The following is a 27,499-nucleotide window of genomic DNA, read 5'->3' as shown; positions in this document are numbered from 1 at the left end:
CCTTTGCCAGGGCAGGAAAGAGGGATATGGGTCTATAGCTAGAAGGAGAGTTAGGGTCCAGGGAGGGTTTTTTCCAAAAGCGGTAGCAGTTTAGCCTGCTTCCTATTCAAATGGACTGTGGCAGTATGGAGGGATACATTTATGATTGTATTCACCTCAGGGTTAACCAACTCCGCTACCTCCGCGAGAAGTCTGGCGTGGCACGGGTCAGTCGGCGGAGCCTGTTTAAGAGATTTAAGAATGGAAAGTGTGTCAGGCGGAGCGATAGGGGAAAACCCAGTCAGGAAGGAAACCGACTGGGCGGAGGCAGCAATGATCGAACTGACAGACTTATCTTGCCCGTGCGAATTAGTACCAAAACTGTCCTGTAGGGCCCGAATCTTCTCAATAAAAATACTTGATAGCTTCTAACACCATTCGGTGGAGGCAGGGAACGAAATGCGTTCAGCACTGGGCATTAAATAACTCTGGACAGTAGTGAAAATTTCCTTCGAGTTATTTCTAGACTTGGCAATGCGTTCCATATAAAAACAACTTTTAGCCTCTCTGATAGCAGCATAGTATACCCGCAGGGCCTTCTTTAGCGCTATTTTAGCCAGAGGGCAGTAGGCCAGTCTCCAACTGCGTTCCAGTGTTTTAAAGGACTGTTTCAATTCCCTACGCTTGCTAAAGTACCAGGGTCTTGAGGGAGCAATTCTTGCTCGTCTGTTCCAATGGAGCAGGGTAAGAAACTCAATCGCCGAAGAGATCCAAGTAGTGAAACTCTCCAATGCACTAGACAGATTTGTTGAGTGAGTGGGGCGTGTGTCCGACAGTACCTCGCAAAATGCAGCCGAATCAATTCTTGGTGATGGTCTGCCTTGAGGAGGTTCCTGAGGTATGGAAGAAAACGCAATGGTCCAGGAGAACTGTATCAGGAAATGATCAGACCTGTTGCAGAGCCTATTGAGCGGAACTAGAGAAAGGTCGAGTGTGAATCAGGGCTGGTGAGCCCATATGGGAGTTACCAGGATGAGCATGAGAAACCTCTGAAACACAAATGGAAGAAGAGGGAGAAGAAGAAAAGCGAAGGCAAATATCCTCAACCAATTCATACGCAGTGCATTGCTGCTGGGTTGTGGAAACCTGGAGGCAAAGTTTGGGCATTTGGAGATGTCCACCGTTGCAAACAGATCTATTTGGGAGAACCCCCATTGCGAAAGTAACAGAGGACAACTCGCGAGTGGCGTTCCTACTTGTGGACTTGTTGCCGCATCCCAAATGTCTTGAGATAGTTGAGACCGTTGTCTAGAACGTGGCCCTCCCCTCTTTTCTAAAGGTAGTAAATGGGTGTCCTATTGTCTATCTGCACAAGGACAACCTTGTCTGTTAGATGAGGCAGGAAGGGTTTCATTGCTAGGTGAACAGCTAGAAGTTCTAAGAAGTTGATGTGGAAACCCAGGAATTTTCACACTGGCCCTGCACGGTCAGATCCTGTAAGTGTGCACCCCACCCTGTGAGTGATGCGTACCTTATTCCAATGGTCTGTGGTACAGGGCTCAGGAAAGACCAACTCCACAAGAAGCTGTTGGTGTTCCACTACTACAGAGAGTGATGAGTGCAGCTGCCTATCAATACTAGATAGTCCCAGTTACACTCTGTTTTAGACTGCTGTTGTGCTAAACATTTCTGCAACAGATGCACGTGAAGCTTTGCATGAAGTGTTATGGCTAGGCAAGAGGCCATCCTGCCTAAAAGGCGCATGACTGTTCTGATGGTGAGCTGCTGATATGGTTTGAACAAGGAAATTAGTACTTGAAAGGACTGTGTCATTGGTACCGGCTAAGCCTATTTGTGTGTGGAGAATAGCGCCTACGTAAGGCAAGACTTGCGATGGTGAACCCTTAGCAATGAAGCAGACTTAAGGTGATTTGCATGTGGTTAAGACACTGCCGACGGGTGGCAGCTTTGAAGAGCCAATCGTCCAAATAAGGGGAAACATAGACGGCCTGTCTGCATAGATGAGTGGCCACCACCACAAGGAACTTGGTGAATATCCGAGGTGCAGTTGTGACCCCAAACAGGAGGACTTGGAACTTGTACTGCCTTCTGCCTACCACAAATCTGAGATATCGGCAACCTGCTTGGTGTACTGGAATGTGAAATAGGCATCCTTTAGATCTAAGGCAGCCATAAAGTCACCTTGCTGGAGAATCCTGAAAGGCTACTATGTGGCAGTGTTCTGAAAGAATGTATTTATTTAAGGGCCTGAGGGACTTGTGTTTTTTGGGTACAAGGAAGTAGAGTAAGTACTCTCCTTACCCTGCTGATGGTTGGTGACGGTTTCTATAGCCTCTTTGAGGAAGAGGGCTTGGGCCTCGTGTTTGAGTAGTGTCTGATGTGCAGCAGATAGTCTGCGTTTGCAAGATGGAATGGTGGGAGGCGTGGAAGTCAGCTCAAGACAATACCCATGTTGGACAATATCCAACACCCACTAGTCTGAGGTGACGGTTTGCTATTTGGGTGAGACACTTTTGATACGTCCCCCGACTGGTGTTATGTTGTAACTCCTTTGAGGAACTTCTCTTGCTTCTGCCTATTGAGTTGTTGCCCCTGTAGGACCCTCTAAGATAATCCCTTGAGAGAGGACTTCTGGCCGTGGGTGCATTGATAAGAGTTGGAAGTCTCAGAGGAGGTGGCTTTTGAACCATCATGGTAGGAGGGACGGCGAAAGTTGGTGTTCGCAATGCATTGCTTTTGCCATCTGTGTCTTATCAATGTTTTTTTATTTCATCTAAATTTTGGTCTACCTGGGGGCCAAAAAGATGGTCACCATCAAAGACCTATTCAGAAGATTTTGCTGGTCCTCTGGCTTAAAGTCAGGGATGCAGAGCCATGCATTCCTTCGTAGAAGAATTATGGTATTTACCCTTCTAGCAGCAGAGTCAGTTGCATCCAGGGTGCAGCAAATGCATGTATTTGAAATGAGTTTGCCCTTTGATACACGTTGTTGGTCTTGTTTTCTTTGCTCCTCAGGGAAGTCTTGGAGAAGGTCCTACATTTCCTCCCAGTTGGCATGGTCATACTTTGCCAGGAGGCACATAGAATTTGTGGTTGGCTGATTGCCCTGCTGATTGCCCTGCTACCCCTTTCCCGGCATCAATACATTTGCTCTCTTTATCTGGAGGTGGGGTATCTCTGCTGGCCTGGGAGTTGTCATGTTCACGGGCAGTGGTGTTGACCAGAAAGTATGGCAAGAGGACCACTTATATAAATTGGGTCAGATGGAGACTTGAGACTGTGTAGATCTCCATGGGCGAGGCCCAGGTGGGGCATTGATCTATACGGAGCCAACCAGATTTAAATATTCGAACAATAAGCAAGGGAAATAGAGGAAAGAGATCAACGACAACACAGTCAGAGGGAAGAGCGCTGCAACGGTGTCAACCTGGAGAACACGTCCGAACCGGACAGTCGAAAGAAAACAATCTAACAATGGAGTTGATGCCCATGCGCATTATCAACAAAGGGAGGAGTCACTCTACCTGGTGACTGGAAAGACTTCTTTGAAGAAAAACAACTGGCACATATTGTGAGCCTGTGAATACAGGGTAGTCCCTATTTTGCCATAGATGTAGGAAAAAAAACGTCTACTGAATAGTAGAGAAAGTATCCACACCCTTTGTGCACAAACCATAACCACATGAATAATAAATCACAAAAATGATATTGTGACCCATCACTAGATGGCAGGAGCATTCACAGCATCTGTATCTACAGCCACACATTAAGTGAACCTCCGGTTGCCTAGATCAGATTTTTTAGTTTTGAATAACACTAAATTTATAATAGTGTATTTTTTTATGCTTTACTCCCGTTTTCCTTTGAGCTAAGCCTGAATGCTCTGTGCTACAGCTACCCAAGACTGAGCTAATGTTTGAACCCTAACTGAACCTAGTACAGAATATTGATATTATTACTTGATGAGGTCTCCTAAACACCCCAACTAATAAATCACATCCTCACACATTAACCCCCTCGCACGCGGATGACGAGCCCAGCTCGTCACGTAACATGCGCTTTTGAAAATCTCAGCGTAGGAGCAGAATTCCACTAGCGCGCATGTGGTTAAGTATACAGGATCAACCAAATGAATCCGAGACTTTGCCATTGTTCAAAGTAAAACTATGGATGTTCAATGAAAAACTCCTGTAAATCAAAAGTATGCACAACTATGTGTAGGCTTTGCTGGCATAGTGCAGTGGCCATAGTGATATAGCATAATAGACATCCTCTGCCTACACACGTGAGCTACCACTGCCTTATGTTCAGCTATTAAGTTGAAGAAATGGTTGTATCTTTCCACTGATAACAGATACCAAGAAATAACCACAGTGCTTACTAAATGAAACAGTATGCTCCATTCCTTGAAAGAGGGCAGTAGCTGACTAAAGGAAGCAGCTGGAGTGGATCTTGAGATAAGAGTTTATTTTAGATATTCTAGGGCAGCATATAAAAAACCAGCTCTCTTTTGCACTGTACAATATCTAGCCATTCAAGAAAAAATATTTTTATGGGGCGGAGGATTCGTCATACCCATCGAAGGAATGTGAGGCAGGGAGCACATACAAGGGCATTGATGGTTAAGCTACTCAAATTGCAAAAAACATCAACAGCTTCTACATAAGTGCCAGAGGAAATATCAGGCCACATAACTGTAAATTAACACTGGAAAATCAGACCCTTTGAACCAGACATTGAATTTAGTAAGGCACTCAGAATGAAGTCTTAAGAATCAAAAACCTTGACTTACAACTATTTATGGAGAATAATGGAAGGAGGTGAATTCTTGATTAAGTTACCGATGGGACAGGTAACTATATAGCAGGAAGGATTAGTTACTTACCTGTAATCCTAGTTCTCTTCCAGGGGTATCCTCATCAAAGTCATAAGCATTAGAATATTCCCGCCCGTGCGCGGGACCCCGGAAACAATATATTATATGTACCCGACATATATATATATATATAATGTATGTATGTATATATATATATATATATATATATATATATATATATATATATATATCTCATCACGAAAAGTTTGCCCTTTTAGAAAAGCCACACGCAGGTAGGTAAACTCACGTTTATTGAAAGAAGCTGCAAAGCGCTGGAAGGGAGTCTTAGCCAGAAGTTACAAGCTGCCTGACGCGTTTCATGCGTTGACCGCATTTCATCAGAGGCACAATAGTTCACAACAAGCAGCTTTCAGCATTTATTTGAACAGCAACCACGTGCCCCAGTGGGCGTTGGCTCGGGCCGAGCCTCCTGGTCCTAGTAGTTCATAAGTATTTCTCCAGTGAGTGGCTTGCTCGTCGTGAAAACAAATTGAAAACATTGTTTTAAAACCAAGTGGATCTGGAAAGCATCCCCAGTGCAGCGCCTGCACAATACGACTCCCCAACACGACCTTCCTGCCCTCGATGTGCTGCATCATGTGATAAGTGCACAGGTCCAAACAGTTATGGCTGGGCTTTTCTCCGACCGGGACCGGCCGTAATACTTCATCACGAAAAGTTTGCCCTTTTAGAAAAGCCACACGCAGGTAGGTAAACTCACGTTTATTGAAAGAAGCTGCAAAGCGCTGGAAGGGAGTCTTAGCCAGAAGTTACAAGCTGCCTGACGCGTTTCATGCGTTGACCGCATTTCTTCAGAGGCACACAATAGTTCACAACAAGCAGCTTTCAGTATTACGGCCGGTCCCGGTCGGAGAAAAGCCCAGCCATAACTGTTTGGACCTGTGCACTTATCACATGATGCAGCACATCGAGGGCAGGAAGGTCGTGTTGGGGAGTCGTATTGTGCAGGCGCTGCACTGGGGATGCTTTCCAGATCCACTTGGTTTTAAAACAATTTTTTCAATTTGTTTTCACGACGAGCAAGCCACTCACTGGAGAAATACTTATGAACTACTAGGACCAGGAGGCTCGGCCCGAGCCAACGCCCACTGGGGCACGTGGTTGCTGTTCAAATAAATGCTGAAAGCTGCTTGTTGTGAACTATTGTGCCTCTGATGAAATGCGGTCAACGCATGAAACGCGTCAGGCAGCTTGTAACTTCTGACATCGGTCTCCTGAGGCGGAAGCCGGGAGCGCCAAGACCCATTTTTTTAAAATATTATAATCTGTGATACTCTGTGTTTTAACTCACTGGGAAATTGTCTTCACACCCTTGGCACCCTGAACAGCGGTAGCGCTGCAACGATCTCCTCATAACTTCTTCGCCATTCCCGAGGGCGAGGCGCGTCCCGAGACACGCCCCCTCGGCTGGGCACGCCCCCTTTTGGCATATAAATAAAGCGCCGTCGCTTTACTACACAGTGACATCGGTCTCCTGAGGCGGAAGCCGGGAGCGCCAAGACCCATTTTTTTAAAATATTATAATCTGTGATACTCTGTGTTTTAACTCACTGGGAAATTGTCTTCACACCCTTGGCACCCTGAACAGCGGTAGCGCTGCAACGATCTCCTCATAACTTCTTCGCCATTCCCGAGGGCGAGGCGCGTCCCGAGACACGCCCCCTCGGCTGGCCACGCCCCCTTTTGGCATATAAATAAAGCGCCGTCGCTTTACTACACAGTGACATCGGTCTCCTGAGGCGGAAGCCGGGAGCGCCAAGACCCATTTTTTAAAAATATTATAATCTGTGATACTCTGTGTTTTAACTCACTGGGAAATTGTCTTCACACCCTTGGCACCCTGAACAGCGGTAGCGCTGCAACGATCTCCTCATAACTTCTTCGCCATTCCCGAGGGCGAGGCGCGTCCCGAGACACGCCCCCTCGGCTGGCCACGCCCCCTTTTGGCATATAAATAAAGCGCCGTCGCTTTACTACACAGTGACATCGGTCTCCTGAGGCGGAAGCCGGGAGCGCCAAGACCCATTTTTTAAAAATATTATAATCTGTGATACTCTGTGTTTTAACTCACTGGGAAATTGTCTTCACACCCTTGGCACCCTGAACAGCGGTAGCGCTGCAACGATCTCCTCATAACTTCTTCGCCATTCCCGAGGGCGAGGCGCGTCCCGAGACACGCCCCCTCGGCTGGCCACGCCCCCTAAACGCCCTGATCCCCTTGCATAAAGCATGTGCCTGGGTAGGAAGCGCAGCGGACGAGCGCAGCGGGAGCGCCGTTTGCGCGCCGAAGGCGCGCCTAAGGCAAGCCCGTCTGTGCCCGTCCATGCCCCGGCCGGGCCCAGGGCCGGACACGCCGCCCAACCTAAGGTACGTACTGATCAACCATCTACCTATACCCGAGCTGATCTGCTCGCTCTAAATCACAACAAAAAAAACTGTCTCAACATCATAAATGCCGAGACATGGTTAGGACCCGCATGCTGTCATCATTGCAGAACTCTCCTCACCCCTGTAAAACAGCTACCAAACGGGAGTAACGCAACTTTGCTTCGTGGAGCCTTGATCAATGCAAGGTCCATGTGCAAGAATAGTGAGCACATTTATGATCTCATCACGGAAAATGACATTGACATGTTCTTCATAACTGAAACATGGCTCAAACCTTGGTGTAACCCGACCATTGCCCAAACGGTCCCCCAAGGATACCTCATTCAGAGGATCGACAGACAAGAACTTAGAGGTGGTGGATTGGCCATCATCCATCGAGACTCGCTGAAATGTAATATCACTGAACTCCCGGACGTAAAAGGGGCAGAAAGCATGGCTTTCTGTATTAAATTAAATTGGGAAAACACCTTTGCGCGACCTCTCATATACCGCCCCCCAGGACCCCAAAACGGCTTTTCTGAAAGCTTTGAAGAGACTCTCAGCATGCTCACTTTAAAATATGCAAACTTCACCGTTTTGGGTGATCTAAATTTCCATCTAGACAAACCCGACGACCCCAACACCATGTGGCTTAACGACCTGACAAACATTTTAGGAATGAAAATACTGACCAAACTGCCCACGCATAAAGCAGGCCACATATTGGACTGCATCTGCACCAATACCCAAACAATAACCGTCGAAGACCCACTGACCCAAACATGGACCGACCATTGTCTAATCCCTTTTAGTCTAACCACCAACAAGAAAAGGTCTAACACCGCCAACCAAAAAATCGAAGTCCCTATGCAAAAAGACTGGAAAAAGCTTACAAACTCACCCAATCTTCGGCTCACCGCAGAAAAATCTACACCTTCATTGTCGGGAGATACAGAATCCGACTACAAAATATTTTGCAATTGGATCTCGAAGTGCTGTGGTACGGCCAACTCAGAGAAAGTCAGGAAAAAGCAGAACAGAAAATCAGCACCCTGGTTTTCCCCCGAAATTAAAGCAAAACGTACAGAGATCAGATCCCTCGAAAAAAATGGCGTCGTAACTATGATCCAAATGAAGCTCTTGCCTATAAAACCGCGAGGAAAGCATATCACTCTATGATAAAAAACGCCAAAAAAGACCATTTTCTTCAAAGAATTAACCGGTCCAACAACAACCAGAAACAAATTTTTAAGATCGTCGACGAGTTCATGAACCCCAGAATTCTCAGGCAAGAAATACCACCCTCTCAAGCCCTCTGTAATGACATAGCTGACTATTTCGAACAAAAAATACTTAAACTCACCTCAGACTTCCCTGACCCTCCTGAACCCCCTCCCTACTATGAAACATTACCAACCAACAATAAACCTCAGTTGCAAAATTTTACTCCCATCAGTCTCGATTAATCTCGACAAGCCATCCTCTCCAGTAAGTCCGGTTCCCCATTCGACCCATGCCCCCCTATGCTGCTTCACTCTCTGGTAGACACGGTAAATCCAACCATAAACTCTATTATAAACTCCTCCCTATCCACTGCAGCCATTCCGATTGAATGGAAGCTCGCGGCAGTTAAACCTCTGCAGAAGAAACCCTTACCTGACCCCACCACGCTTTCCAACCTTCGCCCCATTTCACTACTCCCCCTACTGTTTAAATTGACTGAAGCTGCAGTCAATAAACAGTTGACAAAGCATCTAGAGGAAAACCACCTTTTCCACCCCAACCAAGCTGGTTTTAGGGCAAAACACTCCACAGAGTCAGCCCTCCTACACACTGTAGAGACCCTCAAGATGGCTTTGGACCACGGGAAAAAGGCCGTCCTGATCCTGCTTGACCTGTCGGCGGCCTTTGACACGGTCTCACACACCGTGTTAATTGGCCGCCTGACAGAGTCAGGATTATCAGGTACCGCCCTCGAATGGCTGAAAAACTTTCTAAGCCAAAGGAGACAAGTTACTGTGCTAGGAAACTACTGCTCGGATGAAAAAGCGATACAAACAGGGGTTCCGCAGGGCTCAAGCCTGAGCCCTGTGTTGTTCAACCTCTATATGACCCCCCTGATAGAACTTATCACATCCTTCAACATCAGCACGATATCTTACGCTGACGACACCCAGCTTATCCTAGTATTGGATAATAACTCCTCCAAAGCAGAGGAAAACTTACAAAACTGTCTGACGGCTACATTTGACTGGATGCGATCAAACCACCTCAAATGCAATTCAGGAAAAACTGAAATCCTCCCTTTCGGTTAAAACAACTTCTTTTCCCCCTCAAATTGGTGGCCTCAAGACGCCGAAATTCCCCCCAATACCATCACGTCGGCCCGTAACCTAGGGATAAGGTTCGATGAAGCACTATCCTTTAAGCAACAAGCAGGTACTGTGGCAGGGTCCTGTTTCAACATCATTAAAAGTCTCAGAAGATTCTTTGACCTTCTTCCCCTAACAGCCAGAAAGACTGTGGCAGTAGCCCTCATTACATCCCGCTTAGACTACTGCAACAGCATCTATGCAGGCACAAACAGAGCTGTTCTGCACAAATTGCAGATGGCTCAAAATGCCGCCGCTCGCCTGGTGCTACGGCTACCCAGGAAATCATCTGCCTCAAAAGCACTCAAAACCCTGCACTGGTTACCCATCCACAAAAGAGTGCTTTTTAAAATCCTGCTCATCACTTTCAGAGCCTACCACCAGTCAGGACCTACATACCTGTCCCAAAGGTTTGTAAGATACACTCCCCCTCGATCACTCAGATCATCCAACCTCAACCTACTTGCAGTTCCCAGATTTAGACTAACCACAAAAGGCGGAAAATCCATCGGAGTACTGGGAGCCAGGGCCTGGAACAAGCTCCCACCACAGATGCGCCTGATACAGTCAGAAAAACTGTTCCGGAAAATGCTCAAAACTTGGATTTTCAATACCGAAGACTCATCCTGCTTAGCTTTAATCTAATTCCTTTTCTTCACCTATAGACCATGCTCTATCATTAGGATCCTCCCCAGCAGCTGCCCTATTTTTCTTCTCTGTTGAGACAGCGATGTCTAGCGCCAAGATGCTCCCTGGAGTGTAAGCGCGCTTTAGAAAAACCCATTCACATTCACATTCACTTCTGGCTAAGACTCCCTTCCAGCGCTTTGCAGCTTCTTTCAATAAACGTGAGTTTACCTACCTGCGTGTGGCTTTTCTAAAAGGGCAAACTTTTCGTGATGATATTATATATATATATATATATATATATATATATATATACATATACATATACATACAATTGCAGCCAAATAAACAGTAGAGCTGAATTATGCTGTAAGAATTTCCACAATACATGAACATCTGCATTAGAAACATGAGAAACAACACCAAAGATTGTTTAGAAACTGTTTTAATGCTTAGAAAGCAGTAGAAATTCTTATAACTCACTGAAAGCATAGAAAGCTCCCAGGCTGCATTGCAAACACACAGTCTAAAAAGACTGAAAAGCTAACCTGTAGCTGCATGCAACAAAAAACTGACACCGTGCCTTTAAGGCACTCATGACCCCCAGCTTCCCATCATGCCCCAGGGGTGACAGTTGGGTCAGTTGTTCTTTCCGGCTCCTTCATGAAGGACCCTGGTAACACAGCTCTACTCTTTTCTGGCTTTTCTTACAGAAATGTACTTCAATTTTCTATCCTTTTGTGCTTACTTTGACTTTTAACACCTTGTCAAGTAAGGTTCTGTCTTTTGAGACAGTTTTTGTGTGGCATTTTATTTTAAAATGCCTACTCTTTTTGACAACTGTCCTTCTTGTGGCAACAAGAAGAAAAAATCAGACAGTCGTGATGTCTGTATACTTTGCTTGCCTGATCATCATGATCCTAAGGGCTGTCCTCACTGCGAACGCCTGTCAAGAGAACTCTCAAGGACAGAGAAAGAAACCTCCTCCGCCGTCGTCAACCGGGGCGGCGATCGGCGTCGAGGATCAGGACCCCTCCGCCGTCGTCAACCAGGCGGCGTTCGGCGTCGAGGACCAAGATCCCTCCGTCGTCGTCATCTCGACGACGCTCGGAGTCGAGGACCAGGACCCCTCCACCATCGTCAACCCGGCGCCAATCGGCGTCGAGGGACGGCACACCTCCACCGTCGTCATCTCAATTAATATGATTGATAATAATGCATATCAAAGAAACTGTACGTAAATTGATTTTCATACTTATAAAAAATGGAGCATATGAATGTTCGATAACCATAATGAAATGCTTTGAAATTACATTCTGTAATTGAATGCTCACATCATTTACCACTATAAGATGGCCGCCATGATTAATGCTTGAATTACATGAATTGTGCCGTTTTATGTTTATTTTTAAAGCACGTGACAGGAAGTCACAATTAATTTTATTTAAATCACCACAAAAAAAATACGCTGGTTTACACTGACGAAGGCGGCAACGCCGAAACGCGTTTGTAACCTTGCTAAACTGCAAAAGCTGGAATAAATTATGGCAAACCACGCTGGAGCGGCTCTGAGTGCTCTTTTATGAAATTAGTCCCGAGGATCGAGGGACTTTGTGTTGGGAAAATATATATATATATATATATATATATATATATATATATATATATATATATATATATATATATATATATATATATATCTATACTACTATTATAAAGAGAGAACTTGCACCTTTTGGCCAGGTAAACTCTGGAACCACAGCGCCAATCTACACACCCGATACATCTATGAAAATGTCAGGGTGTGTAGATGGACATAGGCTATATAATTTTTTTTAAAAAAGTAAATGTAAAAAATTACGTTTGTAAACAAAGTAGTTCCCTGAAAGTAGCGCCGGCCGTGACCTAGCGCTGGCCGCGACGCGACGTGCGTGATGACGACGACGGAGGAGGGTGGTGCAGTGACTAGCGGCTGTGCAGTGAGGAGCGGCGGCACAGGTAAGGAAAGGGAAAGTGAGACTGTGATGCAGGGGGAGGAAAGAAGGAGGCAGCAGTAAATGAAAATGTCGAGCGGGAGGGGGGGCGCGAGTGAGTCGGGAGGGGGGCACGAGTGAGTCTGGGCGGGTGGGGGGCGCGAGTGAGTCTGGGCGGGAGGGGGGCGCGAGTGAGTCTGGGCGGGAGGGGGGCGCGAGTGAGTCTGGGCGGGAGGGAGTCAGTCCGGGAGGGGGTTGGGCGGGAGCTGGTGTACTGCCCCCAGCCCCTTTCTGCCCCAGGCAACGCTGGGGCGGGCTGCTAGTATTAATATATATATATATATATATATATATATATATATATATATATATATATATATATATATATATATATATATATATATATATATATATACATATATTCCAGCTCGAGTTTGCACCAACAGCGACGGGGCACTGGCGGTGGGTGCCGCTGACACGGTGGTGCACCGTGTATAGATACCGCTCCAAGTCTCCTCCCCAGCCGGGAAAGAAAAAGGCAGCACTCGCGGGGTGTTTGTCAGTTGTCCAAAATTTTTTATTCAAGCGCTTCTCACAGACGCGTTTCGGGTCAAGCCCTTTATCAATGTGCCAACACAAGTGTTGCACCGAAGCTCATGTTAAAGTGCAGCGTGCGTTCTCATACAGAAAGTGAGGTAGGACTACTCATTGGTATTATTTTGAGCGCCATCTTAGAATGCGCAAAATCGGCAAAGACCATATGTACCCAGTTCATGATTAAAACTGAAACATTTCATATTATCAAACATGCATAAACATATTAACCCCTTCGCTGCTGATGACGAGCTCAGCTCGTCATCAGCCACGGGTGGCGTGTGCTGATGACGAGCTGAGCTCGTCATGTAACGCGGAAAAGGGAAAACAGCCGCACAGCGCAAAAATCGCCGCAGCATCGATGCGGTTAAAACGCATTTAACAACGTTAAATGACTTGGAGCGATATATTATATATATAGCACATATAATATATTGTTTCTGGGGTCCCGCAGGAATATTCTAATGCTTATGACTATTGATGAGGATCCCCTGGAAGAGAATGTGCATCTCTTTTGGGAAGTCTAATGATCACCTACTGGACAGGTGATAACTGGACTGAACAAGTGGACATGATTCACTTACACAGAAATCTAGTGAAATATATGTTCAGATACTCCCCCACCATTTGAAATGGAGATCTGAAACAGAACACAAATGAGTAGTGAAGGCTGTGGAAACCTGGGAAGCTGTACCATATGCATGAAATTGCTGCAAGCATAGTTTGAGGTCTTACTTCATGTAGATTTAGCACTGTTTTCCTTAATTGTCCACCAGCTGGTACAATCCCAAAAGTAGCTAAGAATAAAGGGAATCTTGCAGAAAAGTAAAAGGGAGTAGAAGATTTGTGAGATGAGCTAGGACACGCACTGCAGACCAATCACCTCCCTGACCAAATACACTTTTACAATAGGATTGCTTTTACTATTACTTTTAGATTGGGGTGCAGAAGAAATTAGTGTAGGGTGGGAATAAGCTTACCTTCTTTAACAGGACGAGTGAAAGAACACTGCAGAGTGTAAAAAACGCAGCAACCACCATCATTATGATTGACACTCCCACACTTTTGCTGAAAACCGTTATTGCTGCTATCCAACCACTGAAAGAGGGAGATTATTGGACACAGTCAAAACCAGATCATCTGAAATGTACATGCAACAATTACAGAGCCTTACCACATCTTGTAAAAGACTTCTAAAAGCTAATAAAAAAACTAACTGGTACGTTTATTTAAGTCCTGCACGCTGTAAAACTCCTCTTAGCAAAGCTCACTTCCATTTTTGTTTCAAACGAAAGTCTTTGGCAGTGTTGACAGCAAGTCAAACATGGGTAACACATGACACGCATGATAAAAATATTAAGGTCAAAAACACAGGTAATGTGGTTGGTGGTGATAGAGGTGCAGAGTGGAGTGTAAGACATAGGCAGCATAACAGTTGAAGGTGATGCACATAGCTAAAGGGCCAAACAATGTTATGTTTTGGCTATTTTCTAGAGTGGAAGCTAAGCTCCAAAGGGCTGCAGCACACGGGATTTGAGGGTGACTTCAAAACAATCAGTGCAAGATATAAATGAGAATATTTAGTATTTTGAGGCAGAGAATCGTGGTTGATAATTTGTACATTTAAAAACCGCTATAATATGCTTAATAATTATAGTGTTTTGTAAAATTTAGCATCATCAGCCAATCACAGCATTCTGACGCACAATAAAAATAAATTAAACTATTCTCCTTCGCATCCATGTGTATCACATTCGATGCAAGCTGTGCCATACATAACCTTCATAGACCCCATATTAAAATTCAATTACAGGCTCATTATGTAATCACACTGATAGATTCAATTGAAATAATACCGATCTGGTCAACGTTTGCCTAAATATGTTTTTTCTTTCTCAATTGGAGCTTTTGCAAAGTCTACTTCAACCTCTTGTTCCTCTGCTAACTGCCCCGCCAGCCTCAGTCAAATACTGCCTCAGGAAAGAGCAGCACCTATAGTGTCAATGCACAGTCGCCAACAGAAAGAAATGAAGACAAATTCTCCCAGTATAATTACTGCTCCATAATCTGAAGAACTGAATGAGGCAAGAAAGATATGGAAAGTCACTGTAGCCCACACTATCTCCTAACTGTCAGGTAACCTTCTTAATTAAGTTATGGAGTTATGTTTTGATGCAGGCTTTTCTTGACTACAAGCATTTGTGTCAAAGTTCTAGTGGAGGAAGCCACACAGGCCAACACAATTAGAGTTGGAGGGTAGTCAATAAGAAATGGGAGAGACTCACCTGTCACCCCAGGAGGAGAAGCCAACTGCCTGGATGATGTAGATGGCAATCTGGCAGAAGAAGACGAAGAAGAAGACGAAGAAATTGAACGAGCTGTCTGACCTGCAAGAGAAAGATCAAATCTGGTACAAAAAATGTAAAAGGAAATCTGGTACAAAAGATATAAAAGGACATTATCCTTGGGGTATTAAACTGAGTGAGTGGTTTACCCTTTGCAGTGAAGACAAGACAGTTGAGATACAAAAGCTTGTGAGTCACTGCTAATAGAGTAACAAAGGATTCTTTACATACTAGTTTGGTCAGTAAAGAAGGGTCATGAACTGCAGTCTGATGAAAAAAGTGGAAAGATAATCATGGATTAACCCTTTCGATGCTCATGACGGAACGGTTCCGTCATGAGCAACGGTTGAGCTGTGCTCATGAAGGAACCGTTCCGTCATGACCACGCCCATTTCCGTTAGGGCTCAGCACCCGGCGGTAAATTGTACTGCACGCAAGGTGTTAAAATTGAGGCACATAAACAAAGGATATCAACTGAAATCAGACCTGGCTCCGCGTTAGTAGATAAATGGGAATATAAAAATGAAGCAGGAAGTCATACTGACTGTTGAATCATGGAGACAGGGTATAAACCACAAATTGGCTCATGAGGTTGTGAAAGGTTGTATCTGAACAGGAAGAGGAAAATGGGTGAACTCGGTGGAGAGGTGTAGTGAGAGGGCGGAGTCTGAGATCATATGCAGCCGCAACTTAATGAAGGGAGGAATGTAAATGTTTCAGAGGGTGGGACACCTCAAAGAAGTGATTCAAGAACAGTGAAAAGGGTTGGAGATAGCTTGTTTGATGTGGTGGTTGAGTGAAGAGGAATGGCCATTCTAATGGATGAGGGTGGAGTGAGCGAGAGATTGAGTTAGAAATCACAATGCATATTTAACCTAGGTGGGAAAGAGAGAGATTAGAAACATGGTCTCTAGGCAACGGAATAATGACACATGCAATGAACAAGTTATCAAAACACAAGGAATGTGTAATAGGTAGAAAAGTAGACATTCAGGGTGTGAGTTGAGAAATCAAGAATTACATCAATGTACACAAAATGCAAAAACAGATGTGATGTGTCTAAAAATGTCCCTCTTCAAATGTTTAACACAAATGTGGTAACAGCCATAGTTTACAGCCATAGTTTAGCTAGCATTTGGATATAGCACACCTCCACTAGTGTGCTGCTCTAGCACTAACTAACCAAGTTAATGAGAACCCCTGGTGAGAGTTGGATTACTGTTGCATGACAAAATTAGAGATTTATTTTAGCAAATCAAGAAGCAGAAAGATCATTATTGAGTGAAAGTAATAAAAGGAAATACAAAGAACAAGGAAGGAAGAATAAAACACATACACAGACAAAAAGAATGCAAGTACTGACACAACTTGGACAAAACTTGATTTTACCCACACATCTCTGGATAGCACTCACTTGAAAGCTTTGTAAATAGGTCGATACCAACAGATGAAGGCACAAGGGGTGAATAAAATGAACCACAAGATGGAGAGGCCAAAGTTCACACCACTGCTAGAATCAACTATGAACCAGGCCAGGCAAGCGAGCAGGTTCAGGAATAAGGTTACGGCGTGAACTGTAAAACAAGAAAGAAGTGGTACATATAGTAATTTTAAATAGTTAAGAAACAGACAATGCCATAAAAAGAGAATCTCAATGAGCAAAACTCTACCCTTCTGAGCTGGAAACGTGCATGGCGCCACTATTCCACTGCAAGGATGAACTAGCATCTTAACACATTTCACACTGATATCCCTGGCACTGATTATACTTTTAGAACTAGAAGTAATGAACAGGCTATCTTGTTTGAGGTTTAAACCTATAAAAACTGATAAAACCTCATTGAAAGCGAAAAAGCCCTCATAAGTGCAAAACATATAAACACACGCACAGCCACAAACTAAAATGCCATTTAAAGAAACGAGTCATGTTTATTTCTGAAGGGGTAACACAATGTAACTTTGTTATACGAGGTAGCAGCAAGAAAGACTGGTCCAACGTTATTGTGCTTAAGTTTTGTTGTTTAGGGATGTCACTAAAAAAAAATGTTCCCTTCCCTTTTTTTCCTTTTATTGTGCTTGGATTGAAAGTGCAGGGTTTAAAAGCTTTTTGGGGGGTCTGATCCAATTATTTTATACACAGAGAATCTGGGAGTAGTACACATTATATTTGATCTTTTTCCAGTGTTTAGTTCTTTCACTGATTGGTAAAATGACTGGCTCATAAGATCTTGGCCAATATGTACAATACCATTTACTCACTGACAAACCCACAGTAAACCCTTTTGATACAGCGGCCCCTTTTTCTAGAAAATATCAGTACTGATAGCAGGTCGCCTGCAAATTATCCCAGGCTTTAAATATTCAATGCAAGCTGTAGTGACCGGTACCTGTGAGATGAGAGCTGTCACCATGCACATGGGATAGTGGTGAAAACATGGCACACGATTTTCCATATACCAACCAAAGTCATAGCTGTAGGGTAAGGTGTCCCATTGTTATCTGTGATATCCTCAGCTAAACCGGGCTTTTTACCCAACTGCACTTTACTGTTGGGGTATTTGCGTCCATGGTTAGAGTGTCAACACAAACGTTCAATTCCTAGAATACTATGTGATGTCTATTAAAATATCAGGACTAACTTAAAGTGAGACACTTGCAATGGGGATACAAGGCAGCTATAAATGTCCACACAACAGAAGCACCACCACCTTAATGTAGTTGGGCAAAGATGCCTTAGAATGCAGGGCTACAAATCTATCTGGGTTATAATTCAAAATGTTAAAGGTTTCACAAGGTACAATGCTGTTGGCAGGGTTGACAACACCTGCAATGTCAGTAAAGAGTAGGTGAATGACCCCCCCCCCCCCCCCGCCCCCCCCCCCCCCAACTGTATCCGGGAATGTGTTAATTAAAACATTTGAATATAGCATTCTTACATTTTACTACATTAATAGCCCGGTAAACCAGACAGAGTACTGATAGTGTGAGTGGGTATTGAAATGTGAGAGAGGGTAACGAGATGCAAGAGTGAGCAAGAGTGCAATGCACTGACTATGCTTTAAACAGTGTAACATAAGTCAAGTAATCATACTAACGGGAAGACACTAGAAACCCTGCATTACGTCTTCTTTAAATTAAATATGTGCTTTACAAGAATCACTGCACAAAGAACAACATCTTTTTTAAACAGTGGAAAACACAGTTTTTGTCTACTTTGGGGGTTAGGTAGCTGAAAAACATCAATAAGCACGGATTTCCAAAAGTTTGGAAAATACTGAGAAAACATCACTGAAATCCAAGAGAAAACAAAAACAAGAAAGCCTAGTCGTGAAAAAAACAGTCATGAACTAATTAGTCCATTATAACCTGTCACTTCCAAAATTCTAGCGTAACATTTTAGAGGCTGCATGAAAATTATTCTTTCCCCGCTACAACCTAAAATAAAGCATGGAATAGTTTCTGGAGCCAACTGAATCTTTTTAGTCACATACAAAACCAAACCCCATGTCTAGACCAGCATTTTATCTATGGAATTATATTTTCTTGGAAACAAGAATATCCCTGTTTAGCCATTGAGATGTGATTACAATATTTTACAGCAAAAAAGCCAGTCGGCAGAGATGCCCAAAATTCCACCAGAGAATGGGAACTTTGATGTCAGACAGAGGAGTACTCACGCATCCACAGGTAGTAAAGCATTTTGCATATCTGCTGGTAATCTGCTGGAATATCCGCTGCAAAGTCCTGATAGAAACAAGGCTTAATGGGGCATTTTGGGGGAAGTGGTGGCCAGTTGTTCTGTCTCACTGTTGACCAAGAGAAAAGGAAAAAGATCAGAACATCAATTGGAAAAAAAAAATATATCAGAGAAAAATATCAAATTTTACAGAGAAAATATGAATGTGGAAATGTTCCCTTAAAATGCAAGCTACAGTTTGCAGCTGAAAAATAACTGACATTTGGCTGTTTATAGTTAATCATAACTACCCACCCCACCAACAAAATGCTCATGACTTCACACGTCATAGAAGGCATCACCAATAGCATAACTCACAACAACTGACATATCACCTCAACATCAATGTGCAACATTTACTATATCACCTCAGCATCAATGACTGACATCATAGGATCTCACAAAAGATAAAATCGAAATACTTGAGAATAATGAAAGGAAAAATATTAGGGTATTGAATGTCCCGGAAGGTCTAGAGGGAGAGAACATCAAAGTTTTCATGATTAACTTACTGGAGGATTTCATCCCTGGAAATTACGTAGTCACTCTAGAAGAAGATATACAGAGGATCCATCCAGAGGCTTTCTCTAGAGGGCCAGCCAGGAAGACTCCAAGAAGAATTTTTATTAATTTTAAAATCATACTCCCTTAAAGAAAAACTACTTTAATAAGCTCTCAAAGCAGAGAGCTTTAGATATGATGACTGGTCTTTCCTAATCAGGTCGGATATCTCAGGCCAGGCAGTAGGAGTTAGGAAAATATATCTAGAAACTCAGATCATAAGGAGCTACAGCACAGATGCATTTCCATGCCACGCTGAAAATTATGTGGAACAATAAAATGCATAACCCTAAAGTAGTAGAAACACTAGTGGAACAAATCAAAGCACATCAGAAATGAAATTTGTTTGTTAATGCCGAGGAGTATAGAGGGTTGAAATGAGTAGCTCCTTCAGAAATACCCAATAATTCTAGGGAGGGTTCCCAGGGGTGAGGCGGGAGGGTCACAACAACAGTTTTGTTTCTTAAAATCTTTGGGTGTTGAACAATGTGGGGTAAAGATAATCCTTCCAAGTCCTCATTGGTACAGTGAGACCATGTAGTCGGATCAGAAAGTCAGTCAGATAGACCTCAGTCCAAACCCTCCCCTTATCCCCCCCCCCCCCCAACTCTCCCCCACCTATTTCATGACAGAACCGCTGACTTTTAGGCCCCTAATGGTCCAAACATTGAATGTCAACGGCCACACGGTTAGAGGCAGAATAATTCTAAAATATCTTAGACTTTCAGATAGTGAGGTTATAATTATGCAAGAGTCTCACCTGTTAAAAGAGGAATGGGAATCCATAATCAAAAGGAACAAAGATAGGTAGACCACTGTATATGCACTGATCAGTCATGCTGCTTTTAAGGGGTGATAGTCCTTTTTCAGAAAACTATCAAAGCTACCCTGGGGTAATCCATTGTGGATCCCGGAGAGAGGTGGGTAATAGTAAAAGCACAGATATACAGCACTTTGTTAGCCTTTGTAGGTTATTATGGGCTAAATATAGAGGATTCTGTCCTCCTCCCAGCACTATATACTCAGCTTCCAGAAGTCAATTTGCCTATTATACAAGAAAGGGAGTTTAAAGCAATAATCGATCCCACCCAAGAAAAATTCATTTCTATAAGTACGGCCAACTAACCTAAAATGAGAGCCTCAATAAATCTGATAATAGGGGACTTATGGTTTTGTCTATATTTCGAGGTTAAAGCGAGGCAAAGGTTTACATTCCATAATGAAAAATATGGAAATTTTTCTAGAATGGATTTTTTCTTGTGGGCACTAGAATTAGTAAAAACATTATAAAAAGTGGAACATGAGGCAGAGCACTTGTCTGATCACTCTGCAGTCAGCTTAGATATTATGCGAGATAAAACACCACTTCCTATGAGATAGACAAAGTCTAGCACTCCTTTTAGACCTACAAATAGAAAACCTGAAAGCAGGAACAAAGGAACTCTTTCTCGTAAACAAAATGGCAGCGCCTTATATATTGTTTGGGATGCCTACAAAACCTTCATAAGGGGAAGATTAATTGACTTAGCTGCAACACAGAATAAGGAGACTAAGTTAAGTACATTTGAATCCTCAATACAGACCTTGTTGACAGAGGTAGATAATTATAACACTCAAAATCAGCCCTTGATAAATAAACAACTAAAGAGTGCATAGCTAGAGTTGGAAAACTGTTTAGAGGCAATAATAAAGAAAACATGGGAGGCTAGTAAACTCTTCTATTAGGAGCACATGTAGGGGTGTGGGAAGCTACTAGCACGAAAAACCAAGGCAGAACAGACCAGAAATACAATTAAGGATATTCTAAATGAAGTCACAGGTAAACTATACACTGAGGATTCAGACCTAAAACAAGCCTTTACACCGTTCTTCAAAACGCTCTACACAGAAGTTAAAGAGGTGACGGGAGAGCAGATTAAGAGATATCTTGAGGAGATACAAATTCCGACCATACAAGTAGCTTCAAAGTGCGAAATAAATTCAGAGATTAGTGCTGAAGTAGTTTCCAAACTAATTATGAAAGTAAAAAGAGGGAAGGCAGCTGGACCAGATAGCTTCCTAAAGAACAAATTACTTACCTTCGGTAACAATATATCTGTAAGAGACATATAGGAGTTATGGATTTCTCACCTTAGAATTACCCCCAGGCGTCAGACTGGATCCGGAGAATTTTCCTTCAGCGGTATCCCTGCACGTCGGTGGGTGGCGTTGGTAGACTCCGCGTTCGTCATTGGCGTCATGGTGGTCAGGATGACGTTGCGGTATCTACTTAAGACGCCGCCCATGCGCGCTGACGTCTGTTCTTTACACAACATTCCACGCAGAAGAGCAGAGCCATGCAAGACACTGACCACTGAGGCACAAAACTAGGGCCCTGAAAAGGAGTCCCTTAACCTAGAAGTCAGTTTGCAGAACGGGGAGAATGGGTGGGGCAGTGAGAAATCCATAACCACTGTATGTTTTCTTACAGGTATATCGTTACCAAAGGTAAGTAACTTGTTCATGTGAAAGAGACTATTAGTTCTGGATTCCTCACCTTAGAATAGATACTCCAGCAATACCAACCCCGGAGGTGGGTCTGCCAACTAAGCTCACACCAGAAAGTCCTGGAGAACTGAACGGCCAAAGAAACCGTCTCTCCGGACTTGGCTGTCCAGGCAGTAGTGTTTAGTAACCGTGTGCAATGAAGCCCACATAGCTGCCGGGCAGAGGTCATGAAGAGGGACTCCACGTCCCAAAGCAGTAGTGACTGCAGTCGCACTGGTGAAATGGCCGCGCAACCCCTCTGGAGGTTCCTTTTTCGCTAAGGAATAGAAGATTATGATGCAAAGAGAGATGGTCTGTTTTTGCACGGCCTAACCTTTCTTGACGCCCAATTAGCCAAAAAAGAGCTGGTCATCTACCCGGAATGGTTTCGTGCAATCCAGATAGAATGATAGTGCACGTTTTGGATCCAGATGGTGGAGCCTCTCTTCCTCTTTAGAAGGATGCAGGGGTGGGAAGAAGGTGGGCAAAGTGATGGTCTGGCCTATGTGGAAAGTGGTAACCACTTTGGGAAGGAAAGACGGCCTAGTGCGAAAGACAACTTTGATGAACAGCCAAGAAAGGAGGTTTGGAAGAAAGAGCCTGAAGCTCACTCACCCTGCGAGCAGAGGTGATGGCAACCAAAAATGCAGTTTTAAGTGTCAGAAGTCTGAGAGGACAGTTATGGAGTGGCTCGAAAGTAGAGCACATAAGATAGGCCAGAACAAGGTTCAAGTCCCACTGGGGCATTACAAAAGGAATTGGAGGAAACACATGAGTAATGCCCATAAGGGAATGATTTACAATAGGGGACTTGAAAGGAGAAGGCTGGTCAGGAAGACAAAGAAAGGCTGGAATGGCTGAAAGATAGCCTTTTAGAGTGCCCAGAGCAGAGCCCTTCTGGGCCAAAGAAAAAATGAAGAGGAGAACCTCTGAAAGGGGGGCAGAAAGGGGATCTACAGCCTTTGCTGTGCACCATGCCACAAACTTGTTTCATCTACAGGCATATACAGTTTTGGTGGAGGAACGCCTGGCTCCCACGATAACGTTACAGACTTCAAGAGGAAGGTCGAAAGCGGTCAACTGCCGCCGCTCAATTGCCGCCGCTCAATCTCCATGCAAGGAGGTGAAGCCTGGACAGGTTTGGGTGGTGGACTGTCCCCTGCTACTGCGACAGAAGATCCTCCCGAAGGGGCAGTCTGATCTGAGAATCGATGGCATGTGCAAGAGCTCGGGATACCAGGCTCTTCGTGCCTAGTCCACGTCCACAAGAATGACTTGGGCCCGGTTGCGCTTGATCTTGTTCAGCACTCTGGGTGGTAGTGGTATAGGCGCAAAGGCGTATAGAAGACCGCAACACCACTCGCGACGAAAAGCGTTGCCTAGCGAGTGCCACCTTTGAAATTCTAAATGTGCAGAACTGCTGACTCTGTGCGTTCTCTTCGGTGGCGAATTAATCTAACCAAGGCTCGCCCCACTGCTGAAAGAGACCTTGCAACACCTCAGAGCAAAGACGCCATTCGTGATCCATCATGCACCAGCAGCTGAGCTTGTCCGCCCTGGTGTTCAGAGAACCTGCCAGGTGTTGAACCACCAGGGATATGTCCTTTATGTTCCAGCAATTTCTAGGGACGAAATTCCTCCAGATATAGGGTCCACAACCCCACCTTGCCCTGTTTGTTGCAGTACCACATGGCTGTGGTGTTTTCCGTGAACACCTGCACTATTCTCCCTATGACAGAAGGAAGGAATGCCTTCAGTGCAAAAACGGATCGCCCGAAGCTCGAAAAGGTCGATGTGGAGCATGGTTGTCTGCTTTGTCACCAAACAAGCGACAGCCAAAGGACATGTCCAAAAGTGTAGCTTGGACATGATCCGAAAAGCCAGTGGACCTCAGCCAGGCATAGCATCTTAGGGCTACCAACGTTGAAATGATCCTGCCTAGCGAGTCGGCGGTGTCCAGCCCACACCGTATGGCAAACTTCGCTCCCTTCGGCCACTGCATGAGAGAGCCTATTCTGAGCACTGTGGCAGCACCTGCTCAACTGTGTCCAATACAGAATGGGAGTAACAGCCCAAGAGACATGCGTTGTTCACCGACCGCAGTCCTAAGCTGAAGGAAGAAAACATTTTCTTCCCAAGATGTTCCAGTTCCCTGGATTCCCTATCAGGTGGTGTGGTAGGGAATTTGCCCTTGGAAATGGATGCTTGGACCACCAAGCTCTCCTGGGTGGGGTGTTGGGAGACGAAAATGGGGTTACCAGTGCCGGGCAGTGGCGTTGGGCAATCATCCTATTCACAGGAGATCCTGTGTTGGGCTTGGACCAAGTGCCCAAAAGGATGTCTGTGAGGGCCTCATTGAACGGCAGCAGGAGCTTCGAAGAGCCCACTGCTGGTTGAAGCACCTCGGTCAGGGGGTTTGTCCTAACCGCCAGTGTAGGAAGCTCAAGGTTTAAGGCCTCAGCCCCACTAAGCAACACCACTCCGTAACCACGGTAGGGGGAGAAAGCATGCCAAGGTTCCAGAGAAGTGTCCAGACTACTGGCCTCACACAACTCCTCTCTCCAGTCTGTTTCTTTCAACTGGTCTGCCAGAGGGTCGACAGACCCCTCCCAGTCCTCCAGTAGCCACTCAGGGCGATAGGGAAAACCAGGAGAGAACAGGGGTACAATAGTACTGGTTGGTGCCGGTCCAGACGTCGGGCGAAGTCTGTCCTTCTTCATGTCCACATCGAGGCGGTGAGGTTCCGTGACGATCTGAACCCGAGTTTTCAAGTTTCTCGGAAATACATAATATTAGTATCAGCGAACCGCAAATGATCCATTTAGCATATCCTGGTGTTTTCGCTACGATACGAGCAAGAACACTCCTGTTATGAACACATTTCTGATCTACCCACGGCATCCATCTTAGATCATGTCCGCCATTTTGTGTTTCTTGCCCTCACATATGCAATAACCTCTGATCACTTCATTTCGATTAAGGACACGTAGCCTTAGCCGGAGATTCACCTCTTCCATGACACGTGTGCCTTAAACCAGATCACGCTGTAGCTGCATGACTTGACAAAAGCTGCCTCCTCTGCCCGAGGCCAGCCCACCTGAACTGGTTCTCGTATCCATTGTCCCGATCATGATTAGACGGCCGAAGCCGGTAGCCTTGCCCATTTACAACCCACAAACATCTCTTATCCCGCTTTTCTATCTCCTGCACCTGGCTCTGCTCCTTTCCTTCTGGGCTTTTATTAGGGGGAGGTAACGAACTTTACGATGAGGCGGTCCGGCTCTTGAATGCAATATTGACAAGGGATTGTGATGGACTAGTGGGAACCCCTCTTCGTGATGTTTGGCATCAGATATTATCGACAGTTCCTGTGTAACGCCAAATATTTATTGTTTAAGACACAAAGGTTTAGGAATGTACTAGCATGTGAAATATTTGCCTGAAGCACAATTTTTCGTATATAAGGAGCAACCCTCAATGTACAAATCGAACAGGCTCCTGGTTACTGCCCATGCGTAGTTTCTGTGACTTCTGTGTCCCTGCAGTAATAAACCTTTGGTCTTTGACGCCACCATCGAGAAGCCCGTTTTTCTGTTCATTTGCGCACCAAGGCAGGTGGAACTCCGGGGTCTTTGGGTGTTGTTCCCTGACACCTCTGGACGGAACCAAAAAGTCCATAACTCCAATTGGCGCCCAAAGTGGGGCGACGTCATTCGGTACCGGTCCAAAAGCCTGAAGAGTTCGAGGAGCTTCGTGTGAAGATTTCCGAGGGAGGCGCCCCACTTCATCGATCCCGGCATATCGCAAAAGTGGCCCGAAGTTCTCTTCCACGAGGGTTCCCGTTCAGGACGGCTGCAGTGGGCCGTTGCCTTGACCGTCGCCCTGTCTTGGACCCGAGGTGCAGCCCTTAGTACAGCGAAACGTGACGGGTTTCTCCTTGGTGACGTCTTCAGTGCCTCAGTTAAGTATTTAGTGATAGCTAGCTGGTTACTTTGTGAGGATTGTTAAAATCCTTGATCGGTTCTTGGTTTGGTTTGGTTTCGTAAGATTATCACTAGTTGTTCTGGTTACGATAATCTATTTGGTTCAGTTTGGGTATCGATACATTAGTTTGGTTTTGGTAGGCCTAAGTTCTTGGTTCGAGTGCACATATTTGTTCCGTGTTTTGTTTGTTTTGTGTTCCAGACTGAAAATGGTAAGTCGGAAAATGTTGTCTTGTTTTGGTTGCAACCATGACTCACGATTGGAGGATTCCTGTCTGGTTCCTCCGATTGGGACTCCCCTTTATGACTTGTACTGTAAACATGGTGTGGGTCCTATATCCTATAACGAGGTGTGGGTCCGCTATACTAAGAAGGATGGTGTCCTTAGTTGGCCACTACATGGTAGTTTTGAACCCGAGATTCTTGATAATTTAGAAGCGAAATTGTTTAGGAAGAAAGCCCGGCCGGCAATGTTTGATTCTTTCCGTTATTGGCGAAAAGAGTCCAAACAGAGAGAAATGAAAAGATTGAAGAAAGAACAGAAAGAGACAGAAGAGCTAACTCTAGAGCAAGCAACTAAACAATTGCAAGATAATGAGTGCGAAAAAGCCATAGATGTAGCAATTAGAGAGCATAATTTAGCGATTGACAAGTGCTACCCTGCCTTGCCATCGAAAACAGCTAAGATACTGGAGGATCCCGAAAACGATCCTCTGTTGTCTTATCTGTTACGGTCACCTCCACCGTACGCACAAGGTGCTACGGCCCAACTTGTACCGAATGTCCAATTGCCGGTTGCTGGACAACCTGGTGTTCTTGTTCCTCAGAATGTAGTTCCTGTACCTCCTGTGGTTAATGTGAATATTCCTACGGCTCCTCCTCTTCCTGGGTTTTCGTCTTCTATACCTGTATCTGTCTCGCTTACACCTACTACATCACAAACTATTTTTCTCGATACTTCTACTGCTTCGCAATCTGTTCCTACCTCTACTGTGTTCTCTACATCTGCGAGTGTGTTAACTCCACTTTCTGTACGTCGAAAAATAACTGATTCTGTTGCTAATATACTGTCTCCTTTATATAAATCTTTAATTAAGACTCCTACTTCTGATTCAGTTCAGAGACGTAGTCAGCTACCTAGTACTGAAGAACGGGGAGTTTTAGATTCCACGGCTCTCAGATGGATTACGAAAGTTAGAAGATATAGTACGAGAGATGTACTAGACACGTTTATGCAGTGGAAGGAACCAACGCAACGGTACGTCTTTGATGAGATGTGCTCGTTGTTACGTGAGGAAATAGAGGAAGATGATGTTGAATCAGACTTGGAAGATTTAATTAAAATTCAAAAAGAGTTTGCAGCAGGAATGATAGTGGGTGATAATATAAAAGAAGCGATGGAACTCATTTTAAGTTTTAGGAATGATCCATCTCTTCGTTCGCCGAGAGATTTAGAGAAAGGTAAAATGAAGCCAAGTCGCCAATATCCTATGAGGGAGGTTCCTCCAATTTGGCGCG

The 27,499-nt window shown here is 44.6% G+C and overlaps 1 protein-coding gene across 1 annotated transcript in view; it reads right to left on the bottom strand.

The window, feature by feature from the left end:
- The window catches only part of SCAMP2 (secretory carrier membrane protein 2), a 313,781-nt gene that overhangs the window by 45,094 nt on the left and 241,188 nt on the right, over nucleotides 1–27,499 (bottom strand). The window contains exons 5-8 of the mRNA XM_086959331.1: nucleotides 18,853–18,981; nucleotides 16,590–16,749; nucleotides 15,116–15,217; nucleotides 13,811–13,928 (exon numbers count right to left, since the gene is read on the bottom strand). Coding sequence (XP_086815457.1) covers nucleotides 13,811–13,928; nucleotides 15,116–15,217; nucleotides 16,590–16,749; nucleotides 18,853–18,981 — 509 coding nt within the window. The remainder of the gene's footprint in view (nucleotides 1–13,810; nucleotides 13,929–15,115; nucleotides 15,218–16,589; nucleotides 16,750–18,852; nucleotides 18,982–27,499) is intronic.

Source organism: Lissotriton vulgaris, chromosome 2_2 (assembly GCF_964263255.1).
Source record: "Lissotriton vulgaris chromosome 2_2, aLisVul1.2, whole genome shotgun sequence".
Taxonomy (NCBI): Eukaryota; Metazoa; Chordata; class Amphibia; order Caudata; family Salamandridae; genus Lissotriton; species Lissotriton vulgaris.
Note: the sequence above shows the minus strand (reverse complement) of the source record. Positions and strands in the feature narration are given on the sequence as shown.